General features: G+C 37.5%; 1 protein-coding gene across 1 annotated transcript in view; it reads left to right on the plus strand.

Moving 5' to 3' along the window:
- PTPRQ (protein tyrosine phosphatase receptor type Q) overlaps positions 1-14,911 on the plus strand; it is a 221,273-nt gene that overhangs the window by 144,978 nt on the left and 61,384 nt on the right. Inside the window, exons 27-29 of the mRNA XM_089652140.1 lie at positions 5,177-5,276; positions 6,233-6,361; positions 13,111-13,155. Coding sequence (XP_089508266.1) covers positions 5,177-5,276; positions 6,233-6,361; positions 13,111-13,155 — 274 coding nt within the window. The remainder of the gene's footprint in view (positions 1-5,176; positions 5,277-6,232; positions 6,362-13,110; positions 13,156-14,911) is intronic.

The following is a 14,911-nucleotide window of genomic DNA, read 5'->3' on the forward strand; positions in this document are numbered from 1 at the left end:
TGAAGGAAAGAAAATCACTCAGTTCCCCTATCAACACAGTGTTGATGGGGTAATCCCTCAAGCAGTACTATTGTGTTCTGCCAGCGGGGAGCGCAAGGAGTCTTCCCTATTGGCAGAATACAATTATCACTGCTGGTGGCTATATCCGCCGGCAGTGATCGGGCATAAAAAATGACAGGCTGGTTGTATTGAACTCAGTCAATAGATCAACTTCAGTACAACCAGCCTGTCCATAGACAGATTGCATTTCAGCCAGTTCCTGCCAAATTTGCTGAAGTTTGATCCATCTATGGTTGGCTTAAATCACAAATGTACGGCAGAGATAAGATATCAGCTACACACAGGTGTTAATTTACTAAAGGCAAATAGGCTGTTCACTTTGCAAGATAATTTTCTACATGGCTTAGTAAATGTGGTACAATTTCACTTTTCAAAGAATACCCAATCAAGTGCAAGGAAATAAAAAAAAACAAATTTTTACTTGTAAAACAGTCATTCACTCAGCTCTGGGGTAATTTGCTTGCAAAGTGCAACTTCTGTAACAAAGCGAATAGCCAATTTGCCTTTAGTAAATCAACCGCGAAGAGTGTACTGCTTCTAATGAGTCAGCCAACTCACAAACAATAATTTCTCCCAAGCATATTTATAATTACAAACTATACAAAGAAACATATATAGAAACTGCTGTATACACTCACTGACCACTTTATTAGGTACACCTGTTCAATTGCTTGGTAACACAAATTGTTAATCAGCCAATCATTTGGCAACAACTCAATGCATTTAGGCATCTAGATGTGGTGAAGATGACTTGGTGAAGTTCAAACTGAGGATCAGAATGGGGAAGAAAGGGGATTTATATGACTTTGAACATGACATGATTGTTGGTGCCAGACAGGCTGGTCTGAGTATTTCAAAAACTTCTGGTCTACTGGGATATTCCCACACAACCATCTCTAGGTTTCAAGAGAATGGTCCAAAAAGAGAAAATATCCAGAGAGTGGACAAAAATAGAGAAAAACAAAACAGAGGGCGCACCAGCCTTGTGCATTACCTCCAACATTAAAAATGGCTGACCTGTTTCGAGGACTAGCCTCTTCCTTAGAGCCTTTGAGGAAGAGGCTAGTCCTCGAAATGCGTCAGCCATTTTGGATATCCATGATTCTCATCACCATTCAGAAACGCAGTGCGAATTGGACGGAGCGGTCTCATATGATGTGCTTATATTCATGTACTTTTGCGAGAAGAATACCTTCTTTTCATTTAATAAACACATTTTTAAAGGTAGTGCACAAGGCCCTCTGTTTTGTTTTTCTCTATTAGTACTTTTGGAGTCCCCGGTTCTTTGAGGGCAGCAAGGTGTGCATATTCCAAGACATTCGTTGTGTGATCCCTATGACATAGAGTCCATCCCTAATCGCAGGAGTATTTGGGTTTTCCACTTTCACATCACTGTGTGGACAACAATGCCTTGTTGATGTCAGAGGAGAATGGGCAAACTGGTTGCTGCGACATTCAGATGGTAGGGTCATAATTTGGCGTAAACAATATGAAAACATGGATCCATCCTGTCTTGTATCAATGGTTCAGGCTGGTGGTAGTGGTGTTATGGTGTTGGGGATATTTTCTTGGCACTAGCAAGGTATACCTAATAAAGTGGCAGTGAGGGTATATAGACATACATAGACTGAAAGATTTTAAAACATTACCACACAGTAAGAACATTATTTAGATCAAGATGACCTCTTAAAGGCTACATTCACATAAGTGATCATGGATGGTTAGCCAGTGGAGCAGCTGCACCCCATGCACGTTCTATGTGTTGTTAGCTGTGGCCAGCAGCTGCACGACCAGATTTGTACAAATCAATGGCCAGCCCTGCTGCTGTCCATATGTAACCACTTGAGTGGTTGCAAAGGATTAGGGCCTCTGTGTGCACAGCTCAGGAGCAAGCCTGCTCAAGTGCCCCCATAGCAAGAGGCTTGCTATTGGGGGCATTCGGCAGAGGGGAGTAGTCAGGACCGCCGGCGGGGGACCCAAAAAGAAGACGATCAGGGCTGTTCTGTGCAAAACCATTGCACAGAGCAGGTAAGTAAAACATGCTGTTCGTTTTTTTATTTTAAAAATACAACCTTTAGAATCGCGTTAAGCTTTGACAATAAAACCTAAGAGCTGATTGGTTACTATGCACAGCTGCACCAGATTCTGTTTGCACAGATTTTAGAACTCTCTCCCTTTGTGTTCAGAAATGGTGTTTCTGGTCACACACAAACTGGACACAACTCTTTTTCCAGTTTGAATGTGGACATAGCAAAGAGTACTGTTGTGTCCAGGTGTGGCATTTTTATCTGAACTCTGCAATCCAACTATCTTTAGATGATTATGTGAATTTAGCCTCACTTGCTTGTCAAAAACAATGATTGGGAATACTAAGTGTTCCCTTTACCCAAAGGCCTCTACACATAAAAACACGCAGTAAAGTATCAGCTTTGCACTAGAACATGGTAAAGAGGATGTCAGCTGTAGAATTTGTGGGACTGACACCCCAATCTGATATTTGTGTGACTCCTCAATGGAGTTATCATGGGAGCTACCAAACTAGTCTAAAAAAGTAGGGGGTAGAGTGAATGATGTTTTCAACGATAAAAAAATAAGTACTGTACATATTAAGCACATGATACTTCATGGAGAAAAAAAAGATATTGAGTCATCAAAGTAACATTTATTCATTGTGACACACAATGACACATTTTGCACTGTAGTTTTACACTGTTAATGCCGCTAGAGAGATACTGCAAAGTTCAAGCATATTTTACAGAGGCTTTAAATACATCAAAGACATTTTAGTGGTTATATAACAAGATTTTAAATCTCATTGCCGGTAAAGGAATGAGTGCCAATGTTGTACTCATTAGATGCTTTACAACCTTTTTGCTAATAAATTAGAAAGGACTTCTGGGTAAAGGTCATGTGTGCATGGTAGACCTTTGAGTGACAGCCTGGCCCACTCAACTTTTAAAGCAGTGCTCAAAGTCCTGCCCATGGGTCAGTTTTCTTGATATGAAAAGGCAATGTGATAAAAATCCTGTGGATGAAGCATTCCCTCAAGTACCTGCATCCCTCAAGTACCTGCATTGCAAACAATATTTTCTCTTTTTAGAAAGGGCAAAAAATAATTTCTTCTTGGAATTAGGTTCATTTCCTAGAGCAAATTGTCTGAGCTTTCATCCACTTGTACTTTGTTATCCAGTAAAATTACTACTCAATTCGATAACTTTCGTAGATGCTAATGCTGAGTAAAAAGAGACATGTTGGTTGAATTTTGTACTTGTTTCTTAGTTTTAACACCCATATATCTATCAATCCAATATTTCCTCTTATTTATCTGATATTATAATAAACTTTTGATTGATGTGCTGTAAAGTTCTTGGGAATTTGTTCATTTAGTAAAACTTTACCCTGGTACAAGATGTGTACAAACATAGGTTTATCCTTACTTTGTATAATGTAACTTTGCATTTCTATGGTCCTTTGTGCTCAGGCATGCATCACTGCAAATGCATGTAAATACCAGTTCAACTACTGCATAAATATGCAGGCTGGCACTTGCATAAACCTTCTATGCCAAACTAAGGCTGAAATCACACATTGTTGGTCAATGTATCATGCATCTCAAAATATATAAGATCATTACACACACATGCATGACAAGCTCCCTTTTGTATTATTCACAAAGATGTTTAATTGGCTTAAGTAGGCATGCAATATGCACAAATTAAGAATATGCCTAGAGAAGCATGGACATGTGCAATATAAAAATACAGCATATGTTTCAATTATTTCATTTCTGGGCTTTTCTGAAATCAATTCTTATTTCATAATGTTCTGCTGTTTCAGTTTCCACATGAATCCTAATTACCCACATGGAAGAAATATATAATTTAAATATATTTTAAAAATATTCTTTCCAAATATGTTGATATATATTTGAAATACTACAATTTTGGCTGTATTCATTATATTAAAATATATATATATATATTCTTCAGATTTTTTTTAACATATAAAAAAGTAATTTTAACATATATTTTTACATATATTTGTAAATGCATTCCAAAAATTTAGATTTAATATATTTTTAAAGACATACAGTATGTTTGAAAATGTATTTTTAAAAATATTTTTCATATGTTTTGTAATATATAAAAAACGCATTTTAACATATATATATATATATATATATATATATATATATATTTTTTTTTTTTTTTAAATACATTGAATACGGCCAAAATTGTAGTATTTCAAATATATGTCTATATATTTGGAAGGAATATTTTTAAAGTATATTTAAAATATATTTTTCTTCCATGTGGTAAGCAATACTAGTTGCTAAATTTATATAAGGCCAATTAGCAGTGAGCAAAATCCATGTCAGCATGTTGTAAACCCATAGACAGAATATGATCTGTGTCCATTCCTGTTGAAATCAGACATAAGTTGTGACATCAGTGTGGTGCCATCAAACTTAATAGACAGCCATCACACGGGAAGGCTACTGACTCAACTGTATTTCTGAGTAAAAAATCTATTTTGTCCCCCCCAAAAACAGTAGAAACTGGGAGCTCAGCAAGAGGTCACTGTACTGATGATGCAATTTTAGTACAGCAATCTCCCAACTGAGCTATTGCGTTCTGATGGGGGACCACCCCTTGCCTGCCAGAACACACCGGACAGAGCTTGCTGCAATTGGTTCAGAGCGCTGATTGGATGTCAATCGGCAGCTGGTTTTCCATTAAGCTCATTTAACAGGCCACCAAGAGATTGTCTTCTGTCCATCAAGGGCCCAAGCGCACGAGACTGAATGTCGTCCGTTATCTACTGTACCAGCCAATATCGACTGCTGTTCGACCGTTGTGTACAGGGCTTTAGTTAGGAAAATCCAACAAACACTACTACAAAATAAATTGACTACAAATTGACTGCACATATCTCACCCACCCAGCATAATATGGGCCACATTGAGATAGAAAGGTATCTGTATTTGGAACACAGGGTACTATAAATTAATATTCGTTTGCTAATCAGCTAAATTATGTATGTATTAACTGTAATTATTTTGTCACAGACCAGATATCTTCTTTGATTACCTTTCATTTCCGATTTTTTTTTCCAGCTGATGGACTATCAGAAAGAGCTGTAGAAATTATCCTATCTGTTACCCTGTGTGTGCTTTCTATTATCCTTCTTGTAGCTGCCATCTATGCTTTTGCAAGGTACGATCTTCGTTTTTACTACATTACATTGAGTAGGACTGGCCATAGACAGGGCGAAAACCGAACGTTCTGTCAATGGAATAACAAAAATGGTGCATATGACTGTGCCATAATTTGTTTCCTTTTTCTAAGAAATTTGGACCAGGCACTTTTGACTGCGGCACGCAAATCATGTGTCACAGTTGGCACACTTTGTGAAAAACAAACAATATGACGATCGACAAGAATTTTCTTTCAGTTTTCGACTGGTCTATGGCCTGTTTAAGGTATCATCATGTAATTTATTACTAATCAGAAATATTTTTATTCTTTTATATAGTTAGATAATAAAATATAGTGTATTCAGTTATAAAGGCAAAATGAAATAAAGATAGACTTCTGTGAATTTGAAAACAAAGGTTGCAAGATTTCAGTAAAACCTTATTTAATGAGCTTGTAAAGAATGGATGTTAGATTATATAAAAATTATATAATTCTAAAAAGTAGATTGTGTAACTGTAACAAAAATAATTGTGTGCAAATGTAACACTAGTACAATTAAATTCATCACAACTCGAGAGATATTTAAATATGCATTTTACAGAATTTTAAATGTGATCTCAGTATGCAAAGAGCAAAGCATGAATGTAACACTGTATGATCAATGTAATGAAGTATTCAGATGGATATGCAGTTGTGAACTGACTAGGTCATTTTTAAATATATATTTTAAAGAGATCGTTAGGCAATGTGGAAACATTTTAAGAAAAAATTCTACTATTTGCTGAATAATTCATGGCATGGCGCATAAAAAGATTGAATGTATAATTAAGGTTGTGACACGTCTGCTTTAAAAATCAGGAAATACTTTTGCAAGCACATTTGTGTTCAAGTCATAGCCAACACATTGGCTCATTAGCAATATATTTCAGAAAACTTCATATAAGCATAGAAAACTAATTGCGTATATTTTTTAGAATTCGACAGAAACAAAAAGAAGGTGGTACGTATTCACCACGAGATGCTGAAATAATTGACACAAAATTCAAGCTTGACCAGTTCATAACAGTGGCAGACTTGGAGCTTAAGGATGAGAGATTAACACGGTAAGCATACTCATTTGACAAAACAGTAGTCCAACAGGTCATCAGCCATGACCCCACCATGACCTTTACTTGTTTGGAAGTGTTTGTCCTGCTCTTATTTATACAGGTCAGTGATATCCTCTTTCAAAGGCTGACCTGTGTCGTTCAGACACTCAGATTTACAATTGAGAGGTATAGTCCTGCTTCCTCAGTCCCTTTTTTGACAAGTATTGAACTTCCATTGATCATCACTGTAAATCTTTTTGATTAAAATATGTTTTGTTATAAATCTGCTAATTTGGAGGCCTGTATGGTTTGGATACAAATCGGTAACTATGCAAGCGCATTATAAAAAAAAAAAAAAACCCTTAAAAAGGTGTCCATCTAAAGTATTCATTTATTTTTTGTTGGTTCATTTTAAGTTAATGTGGTACTTCGGTGAAAATGTGCTTACATAGTAGCTGTGCTTTACATATCCATCATGGTAATACATTCGATCATTCTGTTGTCTGTTTTGATTTTGAAGGGTTGTGTTAGCTGAAGTCAATGGGGGAGATTTACTAATACTGGAAAGTGCAAAATCTTGTGCAGCTGAGCACACTGGCCAATCAGCTTCTAACTTCAAAATATGTAGAGGCCTAGCGAGCACATATGTGAGCAGCTCAATGCACTAACAAAGGAACCACATAACCTTTCAATAGCAAGAAAAATGAAGAAAATATAGTGCAGCGCTAAAATACCAATAAAAACTCATATAAAATAGAAATACGTGTGTTGAATACAGTCATAAGTTCACGGGCCCCTCAATTAGTATAAAGAGTGCTGATGTTCTGTTATAAATTCCAGTGTGGTATCCAGTGAGAAAGTGATAAGATTGCCTACTAACCAGAAGCGCACTCTTATTGCGCATATAGAAGTCCAAGACATCTGGAAGTCTGATGAAGACAGGTGGAATATTGATGTCCTCCAGGGGGTCCCTCAATCAGGTGGTTAGTGTAGGTCTGGTCTATCACCTCCCTCCTCTGGTCCAACTGGATCGTCTGGGGTCCTGGGCTGGGGTTGAACGCTCAATGCAGAGCAACAAATGTATGGATACCCATAGTGTAGTAAGTCAAGTATTTATTGAGCATAAAAAGTAGGTGGTATACATACATAAGTATATCAAGGCACAGGGTAACTGTGGGTATAGGTAGAAGCGCAGTATGAAACTGCTGAATACACTGACCAGTATATGAACAAATAGGTGCCGCCGGACCTCCCTGATCTGGCGGCGTGACGTCAAGGCGTGCAAGGGCTCCTCTTAAACTTCAGCTTGTTCAGTTAAGCTTTGACAAGGTTTCACAAAAGCTTTGACAAAAAAAACTGGAAGTTGATTGGTTTCTATGCAGAGCTGCACTAGATTTTGCACTCTACAGTTTTTAGTAAATCAACCCCAATGGATAAAACACAACATTTTGACAGACAGTAAGCATTGTGAGTAGATGGCTGGAGGAACTCCAGTGGAACAAACTTGGTTGTACAGGTAGGTAGTATTTTACACCCAGACTGCTCAATAAACAAATGTAATAATTTGGAAAAAAGTCTATGTTGAACACTATGTAGCATGTAATTTTAATAAAATCACCTAACATTAACGTCCAATGAACGCTTAGTATTTTACACATGCTTAGAAGTACTTTTGTAGCTTACAGTACATAGGGAATACTTCCAAGATGATGATAGTAAAGGTTGACTCTGGCCAATAAGCTTTAAAAAGTATTAGGTGACACATTAAACGCTCTTGAAGAACTTTAAACTTTACATATTAGTCCTGCTTCATGACCACCTATTGAAAAGGTCATTTCTAGTGCCCCAAGGTGCTGAATCATTGACTTCTAATAGATCTGACTAAGCGAGGTTAATGTTGAGGAATGACAGTGTACACACTTACAAGAACAAGAACTTGGTGAGCTACTAAGTGTTTTCCAGTGCTGTGTGTAAACATAAAAAAAGCACTCTATGCATAATACAGCATATACATATTTATATGTATATGCATTTTGGAACAGATTTTCAAAAAAAAATGATGAAATCTGTTCACTTATAATTTTCCATTTTCATGACTGTACTGCAATGTATACAATTTTGTTTATAAACTTGTTAACCCTTTAAGTGTGCAATGACTCCTTTTGTAAATTTAAGTAGAACTAGGGCCATATGATTTTTTTTTTATTGAAGACCATTGGATGTTTATAACCCCTGTCAGTTTTTATGCCATCTGTGTCCCATTGGGGAGATTTCCCTTAACTTCCAGTTCCATACCCTCAACAGGAAGTGAAAAGAAATGCCTCCAAAGTAATTGGAATTCCTGGTTGCCACCTATTCTTGTTCTCATGACAACTCAAAATTTGGGATTTTCTTTCACTTTCACCCTCAATGACATTGGTCATCAGGACAAATATAGAGGCTGTATCACCATAATGGTGACACAGACAGCAATGAAAGCACAGACAGCACAGACAGCAATGAAACAGGTGTTCTATATTCTCTACACTTTATTCAAAACAAAAAAAAATTGTCTTTAGTTCTACTTTAAACTAAACTCATTGCCGGGTCACACAATGCAAAGTTACCCCATAGTTGCACAGCAACTACTATTCAGTGTGATGTCCAATCTATCATTAACCGCTTTCCCTCCATCCTATAGCAGATATACTGCTACAGGGCAGCAGGAGTGTGCAAAATCATGTGTATATGTATATATATATATATATATATATACATGGTTTTGCAATACCGCGCGTCCTACCCACGCCGCTTTTTGCAGCCTCGGCTGTCAATCACCGACACCCGGCGATCGCCAAGCATTACTGACGGGGGAGAGAACTATATGTAAACATCCAAGTACATATACCGCTATTTGTAAATGCTATAACTTTCACGTAAACCAATTAATTTACACATATTTTGTTTAGCAAAGACGTGTAGCAGAATACATTTTAGCCTAAATTTATGGTGAAATTTGATTTTTTAAATTTTTTTACTGGACATGTTTAATAGCATAAAAGTCAAAAATATTGTTTTTTGTCTCAAAATTATTGGCTTTTTTTTTTAAAGCGCAAAAAATAAAATCCACATGGGCGATCAAATACCCTTGAAAGAAATTTCTATTCGTGAGAAAAAAAGGACATACATTTAATTTAGGTGCAGCGTTGCATGACCGTGCAATTGTCAAAGTAACACAGCGCTGTACCGCAAAAAATGGCCTGGTCAGGAAGGGGGGTAAATCCTCTGGAGGGCAAGTGGTTAAAGTTCTAAAAATTTCTTTGCAAATAGTTACTTCTCCAAAAGTCAATATTTGCGTGTACATAGACATCCCTCCCATGTCCCCCATGTCCCCCATGTCAATAGGTCACTCAAGCACCATACACTACATTATGAACTGGAAGAGGGGACAATTAAATTTTCTTCATGCTTACAAGTTTGGCTTTTATCTTGTCATTTGAAGCAGTGTATCTTTCCAACAGACAGGAGAGGAAGATATGCAGCTGTCAAGTTACTTTGCACACAAAATCAACATACAAATGTTCTTATTAAAGTGATATTAAAAGCTAATAAAAAAATAAAATAACACACAGGTCATACTTGCCTGCTCTGTGCAGTGGTTTTGCACAGAGCAGCCTGATCCTCTTCTTCTCAGGTCCCCTTCCGGTGCTCCTGGATCCTCCCTCCTGTCGAGTGCCCCCAAAGCAAGCAGCTTGCTATGGGGGAGCCCAGGCAGGCTCGATTCTGAGCTGCTGCACTGCTTGTCCATTCACACACAGAGCCTTGGCTCAGCCCCGCCCCCTCTCCCTCCTCATTGGCTCACTGACCGTGATTAACAGAAGCAGGAGCCAATGAGGATGGAGAGTCTCCAGAGAGCTGAGGCTCTTGTGCACATTACTGGATCGAGATGGGGCTCAGGTAAGTATTGGGTGGATGCTGCACATAGAAGGTTTTGAATGCATGAAGGTAAAACACCTTCAGCCTTTACAACTGCTTTAAGCAGTTACAGGAATACATACAGGAATACAATATCCAGAATAGAGTAAAAAAGGAAAGCTGAGCCAGACCCTGGTAAAAAGAGAGAGGAGGAGGAAAAAAACAACATTACTGGATCCAAAAAAAAACCTTTCTCAAGAATCTCCTACCTCAAGAATAATGGTCAGGGATGTTTCTGCATCATTATGAACAAACACTGACTTACTTGACTAACCCAACACACATCTGTAACAAAGTCTTTAAGTAACTTTATAAAATATCAGGAAAGCCCTTATTACCCATTTAGATTCCAAAATGAAATTTTCAGTTGTCTAAATCCTACAGAACATTATTTCTTCCAATAGTATTTTGGTTTTATTGTCTCCTTTATAGGACAATATGTAGTAAAGATATACCTTTTCCACAGTATCTTTCATTTTCTCCATTTACATGGATCATGGATTACTACAGACAGTATTTGTAAATCAATGCATTTTCAAGTTTAACCGCTTACCCGCTGCCGCATAGCAGATATACTGCTACACGGTGGCACGGGTCTGCAAAATCACATATATATACATGATTTTGCATTTCTGGGTAGGGGGCGCGCGTGAGCCCCCTACCCGTGAAACCATTTGCGGCCACGGATGTCAATCACTGGGTCCAGGCAAGTAATGGCCGACAATCACCGACGGGGAGGAAGACTGTTTTGTTCAGCTCGGGCACACTGCTCAGGATAGCTGTGCACAGCCCAGCAATCACGATCAGTGTGCTTACAGTGAAGCACACCCCCCCCCCTCGCCCCCTAGTAAAACACTCTCTACACACAGTTAACCCTTTTATTGCCCCTCACATTAACCCCTTCCTGCCCAGTGTCATTAGTACAGTGTCAGTGCTGTTTTGTTTTTTAGCACTGATCACTGTATTGGTGTCACTGTGGATGTCAATGACACCAAGTTAGTCCCCCCCCCAGTGTTAGAATGCCTGCCGCAGTCCCACTAAAAGTCACTGATCGTCACCATTACTAGTAGGGAAAAAAAATAAATCCCAGTATCTATACTGCCATTTGTAGACACTATAACTTTCACATAAACCAATTAATTTACATGTATTGGGATTTTTTTTTAGTAAAGACATGTAGCAGAATACATTTTGGCCTAAATTTATGATGACATTTGATTTTTTAAATTTTTTTACTGGACATGTTTAATAGCAAAAAGTCCAAAATATTGTTTTTTTCTCAAAATTGTCAGTCTTATACCATCGAAAGAAAGCTCAATTAGTGGGAAAAAAAGGACGTAAAGTCCATCTGGGTGCGGTGTTGCATGACCGCGCAAATGTCAGTTAAAGTAGTGCAGCGCCATAATGCTAAAAATGACATGATCAGGAAGGGGGGTAAATCCTCTGGAGGGCAAGTGGTTAAAGGAAAAGTAAAATGTTTACTCCACAGAGTAGATTTAATTAAAGTTTTAAAGTTTTTTACACATAAACATTTTTTATGAGACATGACTCAATCTAATGGGCATCCTGAATTAGATTCACAGGGAAAATGCTTCTCCATATAGACAAAGGCACTGTTCTGACATTGGCAGGACTAGCATTCAAGGTGAAATTACCAAAGTATATGTACACCTTCCTTACCATTTTATCCAGTTCCTGGCAAATTTATTACCCTATGGACTCCCTTTCTTGACACCATTCCTCCTTATTTAACCACCACATAGATGCATGTATCACTCCTACCCTTCACTTTGTGCCCCTTCCTGTGTATGCAGTATGATTAATAGACAGGCTGGCAGTAGGCTGGCTGAGACTGAGCTTCTCTACCAGAGACAAAAGCAGGTAGGGAAAGAATGCAGACATATATATTGTGCTGTCTTTCAGTTCAGCTAGTATCCATTGATGTCTAGGGGTGTTCCCAAAATCCAAAGATCCAGTGTAGGGTCTCAGCAGAAGATCTTTTTGCACATACGTTAAGCTGGCAATTACCAGTGCAATAAAAGCAATATGTGTTCACAGTTTTATGCATAGCTTGTCATTAGCAGTTAATTTCTATGCTGCAAGAAAGCAGTCTACTATTGACTATGAGTTAAAGTGAAACTTTAGTCAGAAAATTAAGTCCTGCTAGATCACTTCTTGCTGGCCCCTTTTGCAGGTATAGCTGTGAAAACATTACAAATAAGTGTCTATACTGTTTGAAATCCAGTAATACATTCTCTCACCCTGCTCTGCACATCCTCAGCTGTTCTCTTTCTTTTGGCACTGTGCCAAAAATGTAGAGGCCAATCTGCTGACAGCCTGAAGTATTACTGCTGCTCAGGGACTCTGGGCTTCAGCAAAATGATGACCTCCAACAAGAAGAAACAGGAACAATGCTGGGACAGTTTGTAGCACACATTAATTTTGGTAGCATAAATATTAATGTGGAATGTATGTTCCTTGCTAAGAACATTATTTTTTATCAAGTTGTTATGGGTAAAGTTCCACTTTAAGTACTTTTGTAAACTCCTCTTTCAATGAAGCTCACAAGGTGGCCATATATTTTGTCTGCACATCAGCCCAGCTCTGGTTATTTTCCCAGTTCTAGACATCTCTCAAAGAAAAACATGCTGTTATTTTTAAATTAAACTGCAATCATTTTAAGCTAGAAAGTAGACAAACTGAGTATTCACAAAAATACATAGATATGTAAAGAAAAAGTAAATGTATTTTACTATAGTTTATTATATTGCCAATATGTTTTATAATTATTAACGAATCTTTACTTCCAGATATTCATCATTTTTCTTTAGACGCAAGGACATTTATGTCATTCAGTAAGTCAATATTGGATTGGTTTTTTGCTCTTATGTCCACCATATCCAAATGGTCTTGTATTTCCATCTGGCCCCTAAGCTCAGATGGGAACAAAAGGCTTTCTTGCTGGTAGTATATGGTTAAAAAGGCCACTACCAAAGGTTGTGTCATCAGATCACATGGATAAATATAAATAATGTATCCATGTTTAAATTGGGCAACAAATTGCACAATTTTATACAAATAAGCATTAACCATATACTATATTTTTAAACATATATCTTTTGTGTTAACTTACTTATGTATATAATGTTCAGTATCCATGATGGGGTATTTTCACAAATACTGGATAAATGTTGTAGCCTCTACAGAGTTGTGCAGGAAGTAGACAATGCAGATGGTATAACAACCTACAAAGACTTTGTATGTTGTATATAAAGGCTTTTCATATTTGCATTAATATGTCAATATGATTATTTCAGTGGAAATAAAAATTTAGGAATTGATAAGTATGTTATACATATAAACGTTTTGAGTTAAACTAAATTTTGCTTACCTTAAAGCAAAATCAGGAATAACAAATCTAATGCCTAGCTATTTCTTTAAAAAAAATTAGGAAAATAAGATATACAATCTGGTGTTCATTCAGAACTGACATTTCAGTTTTTAATGGATACTGATGAATTAAACAGTCTGACAGTTTATCATGTTTCTGGAACTCTGGTAAGATCTCTGTCCTGGGTCTGCACACCTCCTATGGACATTGTGAAGGGGTCCAAGTCTGTCTGATATAAGACAGGAGGAAAAAAGAAGAAATACAGGAAGAAATGATGTGTAGGAAAATATAAAGGTGGACAGCAATAGAGTAAGGAATTTTTGCAAGGAGCTCTCACTATTGGGAGTATTCAAGACATGCAAGAAATTAATGGCTGGCTCTGTTTACCAGGACCTACCTATTGTTAAAACATAACTGTTGGTTTAAATGACCTTTTAAAGTAAATGCACATAAAAGCATTTTTGGAATAGAAAATGGAAGGGTTAGAATTTTTGTCAAGTTTTTATTGCTATCTGGGACCCCATTGGGAAGATTCACCTTTCAATTTGTACTGGCAACCCCTGTTACCTGGTCTGAAAGTAAAGAGAAAGCCAAAACTTTTGAGTTGTTACCAGAGCAAGAGGTGAAGGAAAACATCCTATAATTGGGTCAAATGTTGCTGTGGCAATGGTCTAAGATGGTAATTCCAGTTACTATGGGAATTTTCTCTAATTTCCGGTTGCATGGAAAATCTTCTAGTAGGATGCAGGTAGCAAAACGTTACCTGCTAGGGTTTTTTTAATTCTTTATTTAGAGGAAGCAGTGTGTGTTCTTTCAACACATACATATCATCACGAAATGCAATAAAATATTGTACACCTAAACATAAAGTCAAATATAGATAAATTGAAGGCGTTGGGTTCTGGTGTAAACAGTATTGGATAAGTGCATTCAGCAGAGATACTTGCATACACCCTTGGAATATACTGTGTTCCCATATGCTTTTTTGGTTTGGTATTCAATATAAGGGGAAAAGCCAACATCAAACCCCAGTGGAAAAGAAGAAAAGTGGGATGGGATGGGTGATAAGAGGGATGGGGGGGGAGGGGCAGTGGAAAGAGAGAAGGAGGGTGAGGGTGTGGGTAGGGGAAGAAACCTACCCATCCTCCTGGCCCACCACCCCAAACATTTTACTTGCAGGAATCAAAAAGAGTGTCACGATGTCAGCCTATGGTTGGGAA

The sequence above is a fragment of the Staurois parvus genome, unplaced genomic scaffold (assembly GCF_062004578.1).
Source record: "Staurois parvus isolate SC_StPar_1 unplaced genomic scaffold, SC_StPar_1.0 ptg000025l, whole genome shotgun sequence".
NCBI classification, from domain to species: Eukaryota; Metazoa; Chordata; class Amphibia; order Anura; family Ranidae; genus Staurois; species Staurois parvus.